Consider the following 22,385-nt stretch of genomic DNA (forward strand, 5'->3'; position numbering starts at 1 on the left):
GGTCCAGTTATCAAAATAGGTCATTAATAAGCTCCTGAACACATATGCATAGGAATAATTCTAAACATACTTCAATAAAATGTGTGTGGTGTATTTATATATCTCTAAATTTATCTATCTGTCTGATCGATCTGTCTATCTATCTATCTATCTATCTATCTATCCATCTATAAAACAAAGAGGCCATGAATTTGAGGGAGTTGGGAGGGACATAGGATGAACTGAGGGGGAGAGAGAAAAGGGTGGGAATGGTGAAAATATAAGATTCACATATGAAATTCTCAAAATTTAATTTATTAAAATATAAAAATAATTTGTTATCAACAACTTATATCTCATTAAACAAAATGAATCATTATTATACATGAATACTAGCAAATGAATATTTTGTAGGTTTGATAAGAAACAGATATTTACAGTCACAAATTATCTCTCGACAAAACAATTATTACAAAACAAAAGTAAATATATAGAGGAAAAACAGTAAGTAACTGCTTTAGTGATCAATATCAACATCATAATAACAGAGAAAAATCAGTATTATAGATCACATAATAGGATTAAATGAGAAAAATTACCTCTGTAATACTTTTGCCAAGAATGCATGATTTAATCATAACGAAACAGAAAATTCAATTCAAGGACATAGTACACAAATTGTTCCTTGAAGTTTTAAGGTCATGAAAGTCAAGCAAAGACTGAACAATGTTTCAGATTGAAGGAGTCTATGAACTGTCAGTAACTGGGACCCATCAGTCTGAATGGGCCCAGTCTTTATTAAAGGACGCTGTAGATAAGAAGCCACACTGGAAAGGAATCCGAGGATTAAACTTTAGGATCTAGGAGTGTTAGCCTTCTTATCACAAAGGCCACTACAGTTACTTAGAGGGTTGTCCGTTAAAATAAACACTAAAATAGTCAAGGATGACGATGGATGGCAGCAAGGCTCTCTCAACGGGTTCAGAAGAGAGGAGAATTATTTGAACTTCTAATTTTATGACTTAAAAAATTATCAAGGATGAACAAGCAAATGAATAAACAGACGAGTGGAAAGCCTTTTCCACAGGATCAAGAACTATCAGTGCTTAAAGTTAAGTTTCACGGTGATACCATGGCTGTGAAACATTTAAAACATTAACAGTGGCTAAGGCAGCAGCATACAGAACCAATGACTGGCTAAATCTTTTGGCCTACACACAGTGATAAAAATATAACCACAAAGATATTTCCCACCGAGTATCCTGGTTGTTTAAACACTTGCTTTACGGTGTTTTCGTATGTAAAAGTTTGTAATACTGGTTTAATAATACTTGCAAAATCTGCGTAAGACTACCAAAAACCAGGTAAATATATTAATTATATTAATTTCTAGTATGAATGACAAAAACATTTTTCACTTGTGTTTTCAAGTCATACAGTTATTACAATTAAAATATATAAACAGTTTAATAAATATAATGTTTTACTTTAATAAATGTTCATATCTTTGTTTTCTTTTTTAAAGATTTATTTATTTTTTTGTATATGAGTGCTCTATCTGCACGTAACCCAGATCCCATTACGGATGGTTGTGAGCCACTGTGTGGTTGCTGAGAATTGAACTCAGGACTTATGGACGAGCCATAGGAGCTCTTGACCACTGAGCCATCTCTCCAGCCCACAATGTTATATTTTAGATCACATATATTAACTTGTATTATTTGTATAAGATAGTTGGTTCATTATGACTTTATTTTTCTGTGTAAGACATGTAGCCCTGACTGTCCTTGAATTCAGAGATCTACCTGCCTCTGCTTCCCAAGTGCTGGAGTGGAAGACACGTGCCACCACAGCCAGGGCGTTGAGACATTTCGGACACACATGGCGCATGCCCTTTATCTTCTGTGGTCCTCCTCCCAAACGGTCCACTTCCACCTCATGCCTTTTCTTCCTTTTTCTCTTTTTACATTCAGCAGATCATGTATTTTTTCTTTAAAATGTCTATATATTCTTGCGATGCTTCTGAGAGTAGATCTTGGCCGGGTTTGGTAGCAGACCCGAGGGGAGAAACTCTGCAGAACTCAGATTCAAGTTCAGCAGTGGCTGGAAAGAAAGAGTTCACCGTTAATGGAGCACAAGGCGGAAGCAGAGCGGAAACGGAACTGGTGAGACGCACATGGAACCGAAGTGCTCAATCATGACTAGATTTAACTTGTTTGCGGGTGCGTAGTTAATTATCACCGTCGTGTGCAAAGCTACAGTAACAAGCACAGGAACAAGAGGAGACAATCACGTAGAGGTTACATCACAGAGCCATGGTCCTGAAAACAGCATGGCCCTGGCACACAAACGGGCACGCAGACCACTGTAGCAGAACGCCACTGGAACCACGATAGCCACGTATTCATGGCTGCCTGGTATTTGACGAGATTCTAAAACCACGCGCTGGAGGAAAGCATACGTCTCTGACAAGTGGGGCGGGGAAGGCTGAGGCCCACAGGTGGAAGGAAACTAGATTCTGCTGCCTCACCCTGCACATCAGCTCCAAGTGGGCCAGACGTCAGTGAGAAACCTGACGCTGCAGGGAGAAGGCAGCACCCTGCGAGACACACATGCAGAAATGACTTCCTGCGTAGGATCCAATTTGCTCAGCACAACCGACAGAGTGGCCCTGAGATGAAGAGCTACAGGCAGGCAGTGGCTGCCGGGAGAGGGAGAACCAGTCTTTTTCAAGGATGAGACCCTGTTCCTAAGTGGTTAGTCCTGAGCACAGGCAATTAAGGGCAACACTAACTGGGCCTACAGGATGCATATATGAGAGGAGGCCAGGAATTTGAGGAGAGGGGAGGGAGATCATGGGTGGAGGCGGAGGCAGGGTAGACGTGGGAATGATGCTAATGCAGTGTACTTCTATGAAGTTCTCAAATGAAATAAACACTTGATGAATTAATCCCCAAAGGAAACATGTCTTTAATTTTGTGTAAAGCAACACTTACTGTAAAATCTACTCACTGAACAAGGAAAATGTCATTTAATATAATTTATTTTAAAAATTAGTCAACCTAATCTTAACTCATACATTTTGACACATACCTTCTTTAAGTTCTCTATTTATACTTTTTTCCAACTCTTGATGCATCTGAAACGAGATGAATATTTATAATGGTTAAGAAAATGGAAAGTTTTTAACTCAGAAATTAGCCTTATGCAATGCTACATATTTATCTTTTTTTTTTCTGGACCTGAGGGCAGAACACAGGGCCTTTCTACCACGGAGCTAAAGCCCCAAACCCAATACATTTACTTTCTTAATAACAGTATTAGTGCTAGATTCCTCTAAATGACACACATCTCCATGTAGGTGTCTGGATGCCAGCCATCTCTTGTCGCTAGACTGGAACCCTTGAGATGCTGCAGGAAAACTGCCTTTGGAGACTGCCGTGACGTTTCAGGCTACACCTTCAGTCGCAGCCACAGTTACCTTACACACTGCAACCTAAGCACAGCTTCTGAAGAAAGGTACCGTTGCCAGACCAAGCAACAGTGAGTACCTACTGAAGTGAGAACTCCAGAAACTTTAATAATTTTCCTCCTTTGGCATAAGTCACTGTGATGGTGTGCATTGGCCAACAAAATGAACCAGTGTCATGTATTAAATTAAATTAAATTAAAATGAACCAGTGCCATGGATTAATTAAAAGTGAGAATTTTATCAGAAACTTGAAAGCCGAAGGAAAAGAGAAATATACTAACCTTGGTCAGGAAGATCTCCACTCTTTTATTTGATGGCTGTAGGCCTGAGGTAGGAACCGCTAGGCTTTCTCTTGGAATAAGAGTTCTGTTTAATACCAAACTATTATGAAGCTTTCCAACACAGGGACACTCTACAACAGGCCTCGTACTGAGAGAGCTCAGCAGAGACCTGTTCTGCTGCTCCTCCAGGAGCAGCTTGGTGCTGGTCTCCTCCAGCCTCTCAGTAGTCCTGTGAAGACCACAGAAGGTAAAGACTTAGTGTCTCCAGGGTCCCAAAGGAACCCCGAGTCCCGGCTGGCTAAGAAGCTGCCATGCAAATAAAAGGAATTTGCACCTCAGCAGTGACTTAGCCTAGAGAACCTGTCAGGATGTAACCACCGAGGACTACAGGTTTAAAATTATTCTACAAAGTGCAGGTATTTCTAGAGGGAATCGAGATGAGCAGCTCCTCCAGTAACCATGCTGTCTTCTGGAAGGGTGCTGCTTCCTGAGGACCTCATCAGAGACACTTGCATAAGGGTTAACTGGGAGACTGAGTGACACTACAGCAGACGAGTCACTGTGTGTGATTAACACGCTCACTCCCTGAAGACACGGAAATGGAGACGTGTAAGCATTCCTTCCCGTTACCCAGGATAGATTCCTTCCCGTTACCCAGGATAGATTCCTTCCCATTACCCAGGATAGACTGAGCATCTGACACTAGGGATAACCGAGAGCCACAGCCGAGGAGGCGGCGCTGGGCTGACGCTTCTATCTCACATTAGTGTTCCCCTCTATCACACGTGCACGGAAAGACAGATTAGAAAAACCTGTCGATTATAGGTTATAGGAACCTCTACTAGAAATAATACAGTGACAATCAAAGAAAATTAAAATACCAAATGCTGAAATTGCTCAGAGGAGAATATTACAGTACCTGATCCTTGGGACTAAGTTATCATCTTCCCAAAACAAAACATAAAACAAAGCACAATCAAGCCTCTTAGTAGCTGTATTTAAGGGAACATGGATAAGCAACTTTATAATAATATAACTTTCTTAGCTATAAAGCTTCAAACATATCTAAAATGACCATATAAACTAAGAGAGAAGGATAAGAAAGAATATAAAAGCTATCCCAAAGTAACGTTTTGAGGGTCGCTTACAACAGTCTTTCCAGACTCGGGCTGTCTAGGTGGCTTTCACAGCCTCGTCTCACTGGTGATGCTGTATTTTGAGATAAAGCCATGAGGTTATCTTCAGAGAGTCAATGTTAGGACTTACCTGTTTAGTTTACTGGACAACGCTTTTCTAACTCTGAACTCTTCCTGGTAGAGTTGCTTGTACTTTTCTAGTTCTATTTTGTCGAAGTCTTCCTGGGCTTTCATTTTGTAGAGCTGGGATTCCAGGTCTTGAATCCTGAGCTCCATCTGACTTCTAAGTGAAGCGTTACTGTTCTCTCTTAACTGCTCCAAGTTTTCCTGAGACGCTGCTTGAGCCTACGGCAGACCGGAAGCGCACACGTTAGAAGCGGTTATAACCCGAATCAGTACTGCTCGTTTGTTTTGAATGAAACATGTGAACACAGATGCTGATGCTGGGAGTTAGATGGGAATTATAAAAAACCGAATCTTTTCCATCTTCTTTTGTTTCTTTAGTCTTGGGACTCAAACCTAGGGCCTGGTGCGTGCTAACTGAACACGTTACCACTGCGGTGTGACACATGTACACAGTGGTCTGATAATTTAAAGAACTCAGTCAGCTCGAGATTTCCAGCTTGAACTAGATGACTTGACAGTAACTCAAGGGTTTGTTGTACTTCCTATGTCAACTGGTTCCCCTTCCAGCAATCTATGTTTTGCAAACGAGCTTTAAAAGTCAAATGAGTCTCTCATGAAAGGCCCACTGAGTTATAACAGCAAAGAACACTGGACAGCAATAATCAGTGCCCTCTTCTCCCCGAAACTCTAGGGGCAAGCACGTGTCCTCTTCTAAAACTCGAGCAGACACACGCTGCGTGCACACCCGAGGCATCGCTTGCAGCATGAGAACCACAGCGCACCACGAACACGAGCTGACCTGCAAGAAGAGGTTGACCTGTTTTAACTTTTCCACCAAGTCCTGCCTCGCTCGATCCTCGACCTCCCTCGCGTACTGCTGCACTCGGCTGTGCTCCACCATGTTCTCCTCTATGTGGCTCCTGAGGCTCGCCACCTCCTGCTCCAGTTTCCTTTTACTCTTCTCGAGTTTCCCACACTTCTTCTGTAGAGTTTTCATCAGCAGTAATTCTTGCTGAAGCAGCTGATTTCTTTTACCCAGATGTAGACATTTTGAAGATGCAGTCTCCAGTTTTTCTGTAAGATCATCAATCTGCAGGAATAAGATGCTGGTTTGGTGATGAAGAAGGCGGCCGAGAACAGCACAGCATAAACCAATCACACGCGCTACCCAAGATCAGCTGTGACTACAACTACATGTGGCCTGGAATAACTCTTATAATCAGGTTTCTTCTTCTTTTTTTGTTTTTTTGAGGCACGGTTTCTCTTTGTAGCCCTGAATTTCCTGGAACTCGCTCTGTAGACCAGGCTGGCCTCGAACTCAGAGCTCTGCCTGCCTCTGCCTCCTGAGCGCTGAGACTCAAGGCATTTGCCACCATGCCCGGCTTATAATGAGGTTATAAAAGTAGCAGCTGTCACTAAGCGAACTCTTTGTGATCATTATTTTTTTTACACACCAGGGCACTCATGTTAGATTCGTTTTATGTGAATGTCTCCTGTCTTTCCTTCTCAAAATGACTCTGAGTCATCTTGGAAAATCTGCATGGTGGCACACTCCTTTAATCCAGCAATCTGTGGGGAGACAGAGACAGAGAGGCAGAGGCAGGCTGAGGCAGGCAGATCTGTGAGCTCAAGGAAACCCTGTCTCAAAACAAACAAATAAAACAATAAAAAATCCAAACAAACAAACAAAAAATCCGGAACTGTGTCCCCCATCGTCATGCTCCACAATTTCCGGAGGAGTTTCAGGGAGACACTGTTATTCAGGCTCCAACAACTCCAGTGATTCTGGAGAGGGCGGTGACTTCTTGCAATATAAATTGATTGACATGGCTCCCCTTCCTTGTAACAAAAATGCAATGCATACTAAACGACAACTAGGATTTCAATAGACTTAATTCACTTACGTTACAACAATTATTTAGGGAACCCCTGTGTTGGTGGTCCAGCCAACCATCCCTCCTAACGCTCCAACGGTTAGCTTCAACTGGAAGCCATGAGAGTGAGGTACCCTTAGTACTGGTCCCCAATTTCAAGTCATCCAGATGATACCACGTGGTGAAGAAATGAACTGACTCGATAAGCCTTATCTAGACCAGACTGTGAACCAAATAAATGTAGCTTTGAGACACTAAATCTCGCAGGGTCATATTATATATCACTAAGTGGAATAGATAGTGACACTAAATATCTCTTTTCAAACCCTTAAAGGTGTAGGGTACCTCTAGATAAGGTAGAAAGAAGCAAAAAGGACCTAGAAAGAGAAACCCAAAGGACTATGGGGAGGAAATGGCTTTTCTGTTACCTGGAAAACTGCTGCTTTATAGCAAGTGACAGAACTGACAAGAGATACAAATATCCACATGGGGGGATGGAACATGGGGAACTGGGATCCACTGGGTTCAAATGTCTTTCTCTCAACTGTAGCCTTTCCACACGCCAAACTGCCAACTGATGCTAAAAGAAATTTCTGAGGTAAGAAATCCAGACTGTGTGGAAAGCATGGTCTAAAACTGAAGCTAAGGCCATGTTTATAAAACCATTTGTCAAGACTCTGGAATGCTACAGGGCAGAGCCTCAAATTCCTTAAGTGTTCTAAGGGCACTGTCTCGAAGGAGCCCATCTCAAAGGTCCGTGGAAATGGTTCTTTTAAGGACAGGACTCCTAACAGAATACACAGGAGCTCAAAGCTCTCAGGAGAAACAGTTTGCAATTGCAGACAAAGACCATGACAGTGAAACTGAAAAGTGGCCTTGGGACCCTGGTGAAAAGTAAACAAACAAACAAACAAACAAATCCTAAATGGAGGAGAAATAACTCTGGTAGGATTCTTCTCTCGTCAACTGGGACCCAACAATGTAGAGGCTGATTCAGCCATGACAAGGCTACTGAGAAAGCAGAGGCAGTCAGCCAGCAGGGAGAAGCATCTGTTGAGACAGTCTGCATCTTGGTTGTTTCGTTCCTTAGAGTGAATTCTCATAACAATATAGCACTTCCTTGGAATTTCCTGTCAATTTAGGGAATATGGAAACTTGGAATATGGAGGAATAATCTATAGTAGAATGGCTAGACATGCCACTCTGAAAACTGTCTTTGGCGAACTGTCTAAATACCACTTGGTTTTTAACTGCTATTCTCCTGAAAACCATTTTTAAACGGAATTCACGAATCCTAGTGGCTTTATTTTTTAGAGACTATGTTTTGGTAGGTAGTCCAGGCTAGCTTTCAACTGCAATTCTGCCTCAGCTTCTGGGCCCAGAGGTGTACCACTGTGCCAGGTTCCTGCATTCATACTGAGCTATGAAGCTTTAGTTTGTTTTCTGTGCCAAGAAAATGATGCATTCTGGTGCTTTGACTAAGAATCAGATACTAGCCTGGGGGTGGGGGGTGGGATGAGCTGGGACTGGTGGAACACACCTGCAGTCCCAGGGTCAGGAGACCGAGGAAGGAGGACCATGAGTTTAAGGCTAGCCTGGGCTACATGGCAAAATCCTAAAGGAAAAATGGAAGGAAGGAAGGGAGGAAGGAAGGAAGGAAAGAAGGAAAGAAGGAAAGACAATTCAAATCTGAAGTCTGGAATCAGCTCAATTTCCAATAAAAAAAAAAAAGCTGGAAGCCCATACTTAATCTTCTTTCTAGTTGGCGAAGATCTACAGATGATTTTAGAAACTGCAATGCATGAATGAAACACAGTGCAGTAAATGCAAGTATGCTGAGCCAGCGGATCCTGGACCCAAGATCAGACACAAAGAGAAGTGAAGAGAAAAGCACTTGGCAAGAAACAAAAAGTTTCAATTAAGGAAATGAATGGACCCTGTCTTTACAAGTCTACCTTCACGTTGTGTAATGGGCAGAAAATGGTCGCAGGCTTCCAGGTGAAAGCCAATGTTTCCACAGGCGTGAAATTAAAGGCCTTCCGCTATGCAGCCACTTGCATTAGCCATGGTATCTAGCAATGTGCAACAAGGCTGGGAAGTTCTCTCTTGAGAGCCCAGCTTGATTTGGTACTGGCCTAGGGAAGACGTGTTGACCACTGCATGGAAAGGGGGGACTAAAAGTCAACTAAAAGTCATGGGGAGCTGATTTCAGTGAGTGGAAACATCTTTCAGTGAGGTGAACAACATCTTTGCAACAAAGACATTGCTTGGATGAGTGGAGACCGCTATGGAAAACAGTAACCCAGAGCATAACAGCTAAACATAATAAAACTATAAGGTTCTTAGCAAAAATTGCAGGTATAGGTCCTTGTTACTGGATTTGGTAAGCTTTTTAGTCATATTAGAAGAAAGAAATAGATTAAATGGACTTTATCAACATTCATTTGACACCATCAAGGAATCAGAAATGCAAGCTACCAAGATAACAGCAAGTACTCGAACATCCTGTATTTGTTATATCTGTATATATCTAAGACATATAATGGATTCTTACAACAACCTCAAGAAGATAACCTGTGAGGGAAGCTCTCAGACAGACGTTTCTCCAGAGAGGACACACACATGGCCAACAGTCACATGAGAACACATGCTCCATGACAGTCCTTCACTCCTAGGAAACCGCAAAGGAAAGCCTTAATGAAGCACCGCTTCATGCCATCACATTGGAAACTTGTCTTTTTTCCAAGAATTATGATGGAAAACAACAAGTGTTCCTGGGGCTATGGAGACGCTGTCAACGCAATGGTGCTGGTTACAAAGTGCGACCACCCTGTGGCAGCTGCTCAAGTCTGGCAGTTTCCACGCAACTCTGCGGTTCCTAAAGTACTCAAGGAAAAAGGAAAATGAATGCCAGTCATGCTTCTCCACAGCAGTGTTATTAATAGTCAACCAATGTGAGGCAATTAATTAATGTAAGCTAAATATAATGTATGTCCCATCACACAAGAGGGCACATTCAGCATCAAGACGACACTGCGAGGACGCTCGCCAGGATGGAGATAGACCCTGAACACAGCGATAAGTCTAAGAAGCCAGAACACACACTGTGTGACCGACATGGACAGGCAGACACAGGGACAAAGCCGACCTGGTGGATCCTTAAGGCTGTGCAGAGGAGACACATGAGAGGTAAAAGGCGTTATTTTAGGGTAGTAGAAATTCTGAAATGGAAGGGATCACAAAATTCTATGAATATAATATGGGATGTGCTAACTACGTTCCAATAAACCTGCTACCAATGAATAAATACAAGACATGCTACTCAATGATTTAGGATCACAGAGTGAGAGACTGCAGCCTGGTTCAGGATGTGAGAATCAGCAGTATGACTTCCTAATAGAAAATAATATAATCTTCATTGACATCAAGTCCATGAAGCAATGTAAGAACTTCAATGTAGCCAGAGATTCATATTACTTAAAATATAATTCTTAAAATAACCTTATTTTTCATCTCCAAAACTGATTTAGAATTACCTTTTTTACTAGTGCATTAACTGGGACATCCATTTCAAGTTGACTGCTTTTCATATCTTGATGAAGATGAAGTTCTCTGTTTTCATATTCACTTAATTCTTTTTTGGTCATTTTTAAGACTTCCTTAAATCTATAAAAAATGCACAGAGTAAGCGAAGAATTTAAAGAGTATATTCAACAATTATTTAAATAGATACTAAGTTCTGTCATATAAAAGAGATAAATTTGGGGGCACATGCCTTTAATCACTTGGGAGTCAGAGATAGGCGGATCTCTTTGCGAGCCAGGGCTACACAGAAAAAACTGTTTCGAAAATACAACAACAACAAAAAGATAAATCTGTAAGTTACGACCCTCTTTCATTTGTATACTTAAGATGTGAAGGCATTCTAATGAGATTAAAATCTTATGGCTAATATGAAGGAAAGTTTATGCTATGTACAGGAGATAGAGGTAATACCGTAATCACATACAGAATACCCATAATTATTTATACACATTTTAGTATATTACTATAAAACACTCTTGCATGTTAGCTGTAACCCAGATATGGCTAACTCAGGAGAAAACATTTGAATGCTGTCGCCTGCTGGCCCTCGTCTGCAAGGCAAAACACAACTGAGCATGAGGATGTAGTAGAGAGTGAGTGCTTAGCACCCGAACCCAGAAAGTATCAAGGAGATCATCCACAGCAGAAAAAGGGGAAAGGACACCAAGTCTTCATAGTTTGAATGGAGGGGAAAATGAAACAGAACTTCCTAAGAAATGAAAGGAAAACAGTGTAGGAAGATTTATAGAGAAAAGAAGCAATCTAAAAGTCTCTGATAGGGATATCTACAAAGGCCCAGTGATGTAAAACTGCACACAGCCCAGGGCTGCTGCACATATCACCAGGTGGTGCACACAGATAGCTAAATTAAAATACAATAACAACGATAATAGTAAAAAGCACTGATTAGAATCAGATAGGAAACACAAAATCTCAGGAACTAACAGAAATGCCACAAACGCTGGGAAACATTGCACTTTGAGAGACACAGAGACCGAGGGGCAGGTTTGCACCAGGGTCCCTGCGTGAATATCACAGCTTTGGTTTCGGGTTTTTATGGGACTCCTGAGTGTGCGAATGCTGGGTCTCTTAACTCCTGTGCCCCCTGTTGGGTTCTTGTCCAACAATGGGGCAGCCTCTGTTTTATCCTGCTACATTTTATTTTGCTATGTTTTATTGTTATCTCTTAGAAGCCTGCTCTTTTCCAATGAGAGAAAAAGGGAGAGACAGGATGGGAGGGAGGGGGAAGGAACTGGGAGGAGGAGAGGGAGGAAAACTGTAATCAGGATATACTGTGTGAGAGAAGAAGCTATTTTCAATGGAGGGAGCTGTGACTAAAACACAAATGCTCAGTTCACTGTATTCAAGTCATACACATCTGTAAGCCCGAGAAAACCAGTCAGCTCTGTGCACTTGGGCTCCATATCTTCAAATCCAACTGACTTTACATTAAGAATAGTGAATAAGGAAAAACTGCGTTTACATTGAACACATGCAAATCCCTTTCCTTGTCATTATTCCCTAACCAAGAGAGGACAACAAATAAATTAACATTCATACTATTTTTGGTATTTTAGGTAATTTAGAGAGGAGAGATGGTATAATGGAAGCTGGGAGGAGGTTAAATGCAAATAGTATTTTATTTCAGGGACCCGAGAATCCATAGATTATTGTTTCTGTTGGGTGTCCTAGATACAATCTCCTAAAGACACTGTAGCAGAGACTCAGAGTTTAATTTGACTGAAAGCCCCGCCTGCTCGTTTAGGCCCCTGGATAACCAATAGGAAACTCAAGCAGATAAAAGTTTGGCCGTCATCCTCAATCCCGTCTGTCATCCTCAACTGTGGGTCACTTGAACTGTGGGTTCAAGTCTGCAGCCATGTTAGTCACTAAGGAGAGTTTATCCACAGATAGCTGGCAATCCTCCTTTAAGACTAAAGGTACAATGCCATGAGCAATAGGATATTTCTTAGATGTTCAGGGACAAAATAATGAGAAGATTGTCCAATGCCGACTTTTACAGTATCATGTTCCAGGCCTCTGATGCGGTGCTGGAACTCTGAGTCTGAGGGAACTGAATCCATCTTCCCTTTCAGACTGTCTGATTCTAGGAATAGTAGGTGCTATCTATAAACACAGTGACAACAGTTGAAGCTCTTCCTAGACAGCGTCCACTTTACTGGTAAGAGTCTCCAAGCACCTAAGAAAATGACTAACTGGATCCCAGTCTGACCATGTGAGTATTTCTCTCCCATCCCCCAATCCTTATCAAAATAGTCCTGATGTTCTTGTCAGTACCCGGATTGCAGGGCACCGCAACTTCTTCCCAGTATGATCGAGTATACTCAACAATTTCCTACCCTCTGTTCCCTGTCCTTTTACCCCTTGGTCAACTGGAGTGAGGGACCCTCAGAGACAGGCCTCTGTCTACATTCTGGACCAGTACCAAGGGATGACATGACTATATATTACGTATGTGCATGTATTGAAAAATTTTGAAACAGAAGTTCAATATCAAGTACCCTCATATACATATAGGAGATGCCCATGGAACAAGTATATCTCCATGATAAAACTTTGTAACTAAAAAGAGAAATAAAGAAAATATAAGTTATATAAAGGTAATTTATGATATAGTTAAAGAAAACCACAAATCATTTTTTAAGATATCAGAATGCCTAGAGGGTGAGAAGGACTCTGCAAAGGAAGGAGAGAGAAGGAGAGTGAGCGGGGAAGTGGAACGTCAAAGCTGATGAACATTTCGGCTGACACTACACCAAAGGCCGTGCCACGGTCTTGGAAAACCTTAGATAAATGCAGTGCCTCAGTGAGGAAAAACTTCAGTCTCGTCAGTCTCCGAAGTGAATTTAAAGTAATTTAATTATGAAAATGCAGAGAGAAATGAATGGGTATGGAGGCTTTAGTACAATTACAGTTAAATCAGGTAAGAAAGGCTGAGAAGACGGAAACATTAAAACCTTACTCTGTCAGTTCCTTTTCCAATGCATCGCTTCTCTTCTGTTCTTGATCCAAAGTATATTCCAGGGACTCTTTCAACTCCGTAAGCTTCTTCAGTTTTTCCTGATCCTCTTCAGACTTTGAAAAAAATTTTTAAAGAAAATAATTTTTATTTTTACTTTGTTAAAAGAATGGTTTTTCTTGTATGACTATTGAGGGTGTTAAGTGTGTGGATGCCTGTGAGTTGTATAAATGTGTATGTGAGTCTGTGTGTCTCTGTATGTGCATGTGTGAATCCGAGTGTTTGTGTGTGTGCACGTGCGTGCATGCATGTGCGTGTGTACAGGTGAATGCGTGTGTACATGTGTCAGAGGAATGCTTTCAGGAGTCCGTGCTCTCCTTTCGGCACACAGGTTCCTGGGATCAAGTTTAGGTTGGTTTGGTGGCAAGAGCTTTTATCTGCCCGACCCATCATGCCAGCATTTGGGCTTTGTTCGTTTGGTTTGGTTTGGCTTTACTTTGCTGTAAGTTTTTCAGAGGGATCAATTGTTACCTGAGCCTTGTTTGGAAATGACTATGCAGCCTAAGTGGCCCTAACTTTTAGCCATTCTCTGCCTTCAATTCCGAATTCTTATCATTTTCTTAGAATGCTACAGGAAATCTGCCATCACTTTGGAATAAGCGTACAAGTCTGAAGCACTTGCTTGCTGCCAATCCTGACCAATTAAGTTTGATCCCTGGAACCCACGACGGAAGGCGACAACCTGTGTTGTCTTCTGTTTCCCTCCACATCCAGGACAAGGCATGTGCATGTCTCTCCTTCCATCAAAGGAGATCAATAAAGGAAGGAGAGCAGGGCACGGTGCTTCAATTTCAGCACTCGCAAGGCAGAGGTAGACAGATCTCTGTGAGTCCGAGGCCAGCCTGGTGTACATTTTGAGTTCTAGGACAACTAGAGCTATGTAGTGAAACCCTGTCTCAAAAGACCAAGCCAAAATGAGACACAAATCATAAATTTAGATTTGTATTCTTAATACATTCCTCTAAGACTCGTACAGCTGGCCATCTTCCGCCAGTCTCACAGACTCAACAGCAGGGCGTCTTGTTAGGAGAACTGTGTTGCCCACACAGAGCGCAGTGAACTCTGGTGGCTTAGGTCAGCAGTGAGAACAGCTCTGTGACTGGTGTCCAATGTGTCTCGTGACCTTTTCTAGTGTTAGCTGGTTTCTCTTTTTCTTTTTAATTCAAAGTAGAAAACATAGTTCCCTAGGGAAGAACACTTGTATCTCGGTCTGTTATCTATTCTGGATGAATAAAAACTCTTAAGTAATTCATTCTCCAAATCTCAATGACAGGCTTTGATTACTAGAAAAGTTGAGAAGTCTAGATCAAATAACTTATATTTCTTAGAATTTAAAGATTTAATGTAAAGCTCTTGTGGGGCAATGTTGTCTGACATCCATAGCAATGTTACGTCTCTTTACCCAGAAACAGAGCTAACTCACAGGTCCACCAGTGCACAGAATATAAACAGGATGTGGTGTGTATACAGCACTTTTATTGAAACGCTTTTATCGAAATGTTAGGGCTGAAATCATTAATTTATGAACTCAGCCAACTTCTTTGCAGAATGGATTTACACTGTGAGGAACAAGCAGTGTGAACAGAAACAACACCAAGACTTTGTAATCTGCCCTCCATGCTCCCACAGCACCACTGCAGAGGACTGCCCACTGTGCTCCCACAGCACCACTGCAGAGGACTGCCCACTGTGCTCCCACAGCACCACTGCAGAGGACTGCCCACTGTGCTCCCACAGCACCACTGCAGAGGACTGCCCACTGTGCTCCCACAGCACCACTGCAGAGGACTGCCCACTGTGTTCCCACAGCACCACTGCAGAGGACTGCCCACTGTGTTCCCACAGCACCACTGCAGAGGACTGCCCACTGTGCTCCCACAGCACCACTGCAGAGGACTGCCCACTGTGCTCCCACAGCACCACTGCAGAGGACTGCCCACTGTGTTCCCACAGCACCACTGCAGAGGACTGCCCACTGTGCTCCCACAGCACCACTGCAGAGGACTGCCCACTGTGCTCCCACAGCACCACTGCAGAGGACTGCCCACTGTGCTCCCACAGCACCACTGCAGAGGACTGCCCACTGTGTTCCCACAGCACCACTGCAGAGGACTGCCCACTGTGCTCCCACAGCACCACTGCAGAGGACTGCCCACTGTGTTCCCACAGCACCACTGCAGAGGACTGCCCACTGTGCTCCCACAGCACCACTGCAGAGGACTGCCCACTGTGCTCCCACAGCACCACTGCAGAGGACTGCCCACTGTGCTCCCACAGCACCACTGCAGAGGACTGCCCACTGTGCTCCCACAGCACCACTGCAGAGGACTGCCCACTGTGTTCCCACAGAGCAGAGACCCTCCCTCTCAGCATGAAAGAATCCAGGACGAGGACCACTTACCAAATTCCCATTTGACAGGTTTTCCTGAAGTTGTTCAATTTCCTCTGATTGCGTTTTTATTGTAATTTTGAACTTGGAATTTTCAAGTTCAAGCCTAAAATTGTATTTTAAAAGAATTAAATTTATAAAGCAATTTTAAAAATATCACATAATTTCTGAAAGTCAACAGCCACTTAATAAATTCTTAAAAGTCTGAGAAGCAGATGACTTGGTGACTATAATTTCTCTAGCTATGCTCTGTGGGTTAGGAATGGAGCCCACACCTTCACACACAGGCTAACCCCTAACTACATCCTGTTTTAAAAGTGTGCACTTCAAGAAACCTAGAGGTGAAACAGTGCCCTGGCTTCAGAGGCCCTGCTTCCACAGCTGACACAATACACTGCTCATTTGTTTATGAACACTGGAGTCACTGCTTAAACTGTACTTTTGTAGGTGGTCCTGCATCTTCTCAGCGCGCTGAACAGCCTCTCTGTGTTGGTCCTGCGCCTCTTGCAGCTGGAATAAAGAATAAAACAAGCCTTTACCGAGACGCTTTTCTAAGTCTGCACACAGGATTCCAGGAACAGGGATACCGTGATCTGTGCTGTTCACACGTTTGTCTCTGGAGTGGAGGCTGATTTAACTGAGTTGTTGCAACAGGGATCTTGTGCTCTCAGAAACCAAGCTGTTACCCAGCCCTTCACAGAAAAGTTTCCTGACGTCTGCTATGACTGACAGCCCCATTTATAAATCTGTCTACGAGTGCCTGGGTAGCTTGGCAAGCCGAGCAGGGAAGCCTAACTATCTAACCAGATATGCAAACCAACAACTCTGGTGAAACCAAGAAAAATTTCTTTTCTTTTTTCTTTTCTTTTCCTTTCTTTTCTTCCTTCCTTCCTTCCTTCCTTCCTTCCTTCCTTCCTTCCTTCCTTCCTTCCTTCCTTTCTTTTGACAGAGGCCTGGCTCTCTTAGAACTTGCTCTGTAGATTAGTCTGGCCTCAAACTTAGAGATATGTATGTCTGCCCCTGCCCATGCCCTCCTCAGTACTGGGATTAAAGGCATGTGCCACCACTGCCTGGCAGGAATTTCCAATACCAACTTGTTATCTGTGACTTTAAAAATTCTTATGCATAAGTGATATCTATCTATATTGTCTATAAGTCGTCATAGCTCTGCAGTTATGATGGACATAACACTTTAATGATGGCTGGCTGCCTTATGACCGTTTCAGTGAAGGTATATCTACATGGAGGCCAGAATGCCTGGGTCCAAACTCCTCCTCCTCCCACTTGCTGGATGTATAGAGTCTAAGCAAATAAACTTTCTGTACCTTAGTGTCTCCATCTGTGAAATGGACATGTGAGACGATGAACTGGGGGATATAAAGAACCTGAAGCATGTGTGGCAGTGAGTGAGACTGGGCGGTGCTATGGCAACCGCAGACGAGGTCCTCTATGCAAATGGCTTATATAGCTGACTATGGCAGGAAATGGGGAGACTGAAGCCCAAACTATATTCCTAGGACTTCTGCAGCTTTTGGAAATCTCTCTGGCCACCGGTAGCTCTGTCTATGAGCTCAGTTTGCAGCTTCGTTTTCCTCCACACTACTCAGCTGGCGAGGTCACACAGTGCAGTAAACTGTGTTTCTAGGTGTAAGCGGCAAATGGCATGATGACCAGAGGCTGAAGACACGGGGCTCTGTGGATAAACTGAGGTCCTTAAAGCAATATACTCGCCACAGTGTGCTGGGTGGCTTTAGCCAGGCCTCTCATTGGACATGAAGGGTTTGCAGTATGAGTATCAGAAAAGCTGCAGACGGAGTTTCATAGTCGACCACCTCCTACGGCCTTATAGATCCCAACTCTGGCCACATAACGAAAGAAGGCAAACGGTGAGAAAAAAATGTTCGGCAGAACATTTCTCCTCCATTAGATTATGTGCCTTCTGTTTCATATGCGATTCCTTAAAATGTATTTGGAGAAGAGCCTTACTACAGGATCAGGTACAGAATTCAGTTGGTGAAGAAGTTGCCTGATACACATGAAGCCCTGGGTTTGAACCTCCGCAAGACATAAATAAGCCTATAACTAATATTTGGGAGGTAGAGGCAGGGGTTGGGGATTTAGCTCAGTGGTAGATCGCTTGCCTAGCAAGTGCAAGGCCCTAGGTTTGGTCCTCAGGTCTGGGGTGGGGATGGGAATTCAAAGCCATCCTCAGCTATATTACAGTTTGAAGCCATCCTAGGATACATCAGACCATATTTAAAAAAAAAAAAAAAGTCTTATCCCCTTAAGGTCTCAAAAGAAGTAATTACCAGCAAGGTACAAAGCACCTAATTGTAGTCTAACGCCAATTGAGCAAAAACCTTTTCAACTTATTCAAGGTATGTGGATGCCAGACATCATTCACCGCTGAAGTAAATTTATATCCCAATGAGATTACTTCTCATACAAATAACAACCAGAGAAGCAAAACCATTCACGGAAAAATCAGGATGCTAAGAGTGAGGTATAGTTAGGAATGCTTCATGAAAACGTTAATTGTGAGACAGTTCTGGATGAACGAGGTAAAAATGAATAAAACCCAAGAAGCCTGAACTCTCGGCACGAGCAAAGACATGCAGCTAGCACAGGGGGCTTAGGCAATGAAGGCAACAGAACCCCACTGCAGGCAAACGCACCACGGGAACGGTAGAGTGCCCCGTGAACGAGAGTGCACGGGCAGCATTAACAACAGCCGAGAAGTAAGTGGCCCAACACCCACGCACTGGCGAAGGCAGAAGAGCAATGTCCTGTTAGGGCGACGGGAGGGGACCAAGGACTGACAACAACATGTGGAAAGAACAGAGCCGTTCAAAAGGAGTGAATAATGTATGATAGAAAATGTTCACAAAACAGAAATTATATATAGATATTAAAAGGACTGTAGGTCTGGGGAGGACGAGGGGTGACAACTGAGAGGCACAGGACTTATTCACTACGATGACAAGGTTCTGTGACGATGACTACGTATCTATAACGCTCTGCCATGGATGTGGACTTTTCACTGTAAATGGTGAGCTGTGCACTATGTTCATGATAATTCAATACTGGTGTTACACTTAGCAAGCCGGGCTTACTGGGGCCGGCTTACAACCCCAGCAAGAGGAGGAGGAGGCAGGAGGATGGCTGCAAACTACAGGACAGCCTGCTCCATGCAGTTACTTCTAGACCAGTTTGGAGCTGCAGATTCTAAACCAAACACAGATGGTTGAATCCAGACCCTGTTTTCATTTTGGTTTAGATATGCGTGCTATATCTGATCTGAATATTTCCATATGGTTATTTTTCTAAATCAAAGTAATGCTTATCTTTGGAGACAGGTTTTTAATTATCCTAAAACATTTGCTCCTGGTTTATTTCTGGTTATTGGGCATGAGGACTCAAACGTTCGACGCGGACACTGCACCTGAGCACCCCAGTCCCTTTAAAACTTTTTTCAGGCCAGCCCCAAACTCAGTTTTCCAAACAGCTGACATTACGGGTATGCTAACGCACCTGGCTAACGACTGCATTTTTGAGCAACTTTGGCCTTTCTGTACCAGCTATGTTGAAATTCATTAAATAAGTTTCAAAGATACTGTATCCACCCCCGAAAGTGGGGGTAAAGAGCAGGCAGATTTTTCCGGAACATTCCACAAGCAGCATCTCTGAGTTTAACCCACTTTATCTCAATTGGAATAGAAATCTCTCTGAGGAATTACATATGGTTCTCAATTTGCATAAGGATAAATATCTTAAAGAAAGACAAGAAATTTTAAGAAAAAAAAATGGGGCCGGTGAGAGGGCTGTGGAGATTGGAGGTGTCTGTGGCCAAAGGCGATATAAGCCAGACCTGTAGAGATCATGTGATGGAATATGAGGACAGACCCCACAAGCTGTCCTCTGCCCTCCCCTGGAATGAGGCCACATGCTTGGCCTGTTCCTTCACAAGAAGTAAATGCATTTGTGTTTAAGTCAAAGAAAAAAAAAGGTAGAATAAGAGTGGAATTTAAGAAATAAGTTCATTGTAAAGGTAATGGCAGATTACATGAAAACCTAAAGGGAGGTGGCCTGCTTTAGTCATCCTGAGCAGCGGGCATACCAAACTCATACGCACCTGACTTCTGAGCTGACTTAAGTTCTTCTTTAAGTCTCTGGCCTCTTCTTCTAGACTGCTGCGGTAACGGGAGGAAACCTCTAGCGAAGCCTCTGACATGGACTGCTTTTTTAGGGTATCTGCCAGTTCTTGCTGAAGTTGCCTCACAGCTACCTGATGAGACATTTGTTACTAATTTTATAAAACACATCACAGCATATATTAACACCATTTATTTCCTCCACACAGTCTGAGGAGTATCACTGCATATAGTAGTGTATGTCGGTGGGGCTGGCAGGGATGAATTCTACATCGTGAAACTAATTTATAGACATTATTTTTAGTGTACTCATATCTAAAAACTTTACCTCTTAATTGACAAGTAGAATATGAAGCCCGTGTACACACTGTTTTGATACATGTACACATTATCATGTGCTTAAATCAAGTTAGACACAGTTATGGCTTCAAACACTGACCATTTCTTTATGGTGAAATTCTTCCTTCTGGATCTTTAAAATACACAGTATATTACTGTTCAGTGGCTTCATGTTTCCTGCTCGTCACTGTAACTGACCTACTGACCTACTGCCCTACTGACTCCCTGCCTCCTGTCACATCTTCCCCTCGTCTCACCCCCAGCTCCAAGAACCACTACTGTACTTTGGAGCTTTTAAGAAGTCAGTTTATTAAGGTTCTCACTATAAGGAAGATCACGAGGTCCTCGTGCTTCTGTGCCTGGTTTCAGTTACTGTCCTTTGGTCAAGCACCAAAGAATTCTGCCCAGCTTTGGGCAGAGCCCATAGATTATTTTTTATATTTAGCTAGACTTAACACTTAGTATTAACAAACAGAATTTCCCTTTTGGCATGTTTTAAAATATTTATCTTTCTTGGGGTTGGAGAGATGGCTCAGTGGTTAAGAGCAATGACTGCTTTTTCAGAGAATCTGGGTTCGATTCCTAGCACCCACGTGGCAGTTCATGCCCATGTGTAACTCCCATTCCAAGGGATCTGATGCCTTTGCCTGGCCTCTGCAGACATTAGGCATGTACATGGTGCACAGACATACACCCAGGAGCACACCCAGACACATGAGATAAACAAAAGCTTTATACCTTTATACTATGCCTCTCTTTTCTGACACTTACTTCTCTTTCTGCTTTCTCATTCTCGTACTGACACATTCTTTCTTTCAGATGGCTGCACTCGATGATTAACTCCTGATTTCTGTCTTCCAGCCTTAGGCTGTGCTTCTGACTCTCGGCTTGGACTCTGTTGAGCATTTCCTGGAACTGGTCTTGGATGCTCACTATCGTCCTGTCTTTGCTCTCGGCCTTGTTGGCGGCATCGTCCAGCTGCTGCCGGAGCAGCGTGTTCTCACTCTGCAGCTGAGCCAGCCTCTCCTCTATGGACTCCTGCTTTCCCATGTATTTATTCACCTTCCCTTGCTCGTCCTGAAACATGTGCTCCACCTCCTTCATCTGGCTCTGCGTCTGGCTGAGGTCTCTCTGCACACACTTCAAAGCGAGCGTCTTCTCTCTGAGCTCACCCTGTGTGTGATGAAACTCGGTTTCGAGGCTATTCAACTTTCTTTCAGTTTTAGAAAGCTGTTGGGAGAGGACCTCGTTGCTATCCCTGAGGTTAGACATATCAAAATTCATCTTGTCCTTCAAACGAAACCACTCATCTTTTGCTCTCTGGAAAGCAGTTTCTAGGTCTCTTTTTGCTGTCTGGATTTCAGCGTGCTCATGCAGTGCAGAAGCCAGTCTAGACCGGAATGACTCGACGTCAGTCTCCAGTCGCTCCTTGCTTTGTTTCTCGTTGTCCAGCCTGGAACTCAGCATCGCGTTCTCAGTTTTAAGATTGTTAAGCTGTCCACTGTACTGGAATATTGTTTTTGTAAACGTTTCTTCATTCAGCTTTATCATCCTTTGAAGGTTATCATTTTTCTCATTTGCAATCTTAATATCCTCAAGATACTTCCTTTCCTTCTCCAGGTTATGGTTTTTTATTGTGTCCATTTCCAGTTTTAACATGGCAACTTCATCCTGCAGCCTCTGGTTTTTATGCAATAGATCTTTTTCTTTTTCATGACTAAGAGAAGCCTATGTAAGCAAAGAGACACTTAGCTAGCAGTCTATGAAATGTCACAGTCTCGCACAGAATCTAAGGACAGTGTGCAAAGTTCTTCAACCTAAGTGTTGAAACATATATAACAACTAGAAAAATAAACTAATTTCTGAGCTTATAAAAATATAATTCCTAAAAGTTCATACACATAATCGAAGACAATGACTTTATGAAATTGAGAGAGAAATACTATTTAAGAAACTTAGCACTGGGGGTTGGGGATTTAGCTCAGTGGTAGAGCGCTTGCCTAGATAGCGCAA

At 42.9% G+C, this 22,385-nt stretch overlaps 1 protein-coding gene across 2 annotated transcripts in view; it reads right to left on the reverse strand.

Moving 5' to 3' along the window:
* Nucleotides 1-273: 273 nt before the first annotated feature.
* Nucleotides 274-22,385, reverse strand: part of Ankrd26 (ankyrin repeat domain 26) — a 69,847-nt gene continuing 47,735 nt past the window's right edge. For both annotated transcript variants that reach the window (XM_087657638.1, NM_001446476.1), the window contains 11 exon segments: nucleotides 21,144-22,100; nucleotides 20,015-20,167; nucleotides 16,322-16,392; nucleotides 15,895-15,988; nucleotides 13,437-13,549; nucleotides 10,405-10,534; nucleotides 5,794-6,084; nucleotides 4,999-5,213; nucleotides 3,733-3,961; nucleotides 3,073-3,118; nucleotides 274-2,082 (listed from right to left, as the gene is read on the reverse strand). In XM_087657638.1, coding sequence (XP_087513764.1) covers nucleotides 1,949-2,082; nucleotides 3,073-3,118; nucleotides 3,733-3,961; nucleotides 4,999-5,213; nucleotides 5,794-6,084; nucleotides 10,405-10,534; nucleotides 13,437-13,549; nucleotides 15,895-15,988; nucleotides 16,322-16,392; nucleotides 20,015-20,167; nucleotides 21,144-22,100 — 2,433 coding nt within the window. In that variant the 3' untranslated portion in view covers nucleotides 274-1,948.

Source organism: Rattus norvegicus, chromosome 4 (genome assembly GCF_021556685.1).
Source record: "Rattus norvegicus strain SHRSP/BbbUtx chromosome 4, alternate assembly SHRSP_T2T, whole genome shotgun sequence".
Classification (NCBI taxonomy): Eukaryota; Metazoa; Chordata; class Mammalia; order Rodentia; family Muridae; genus Rattus; species Rattus norvegicus.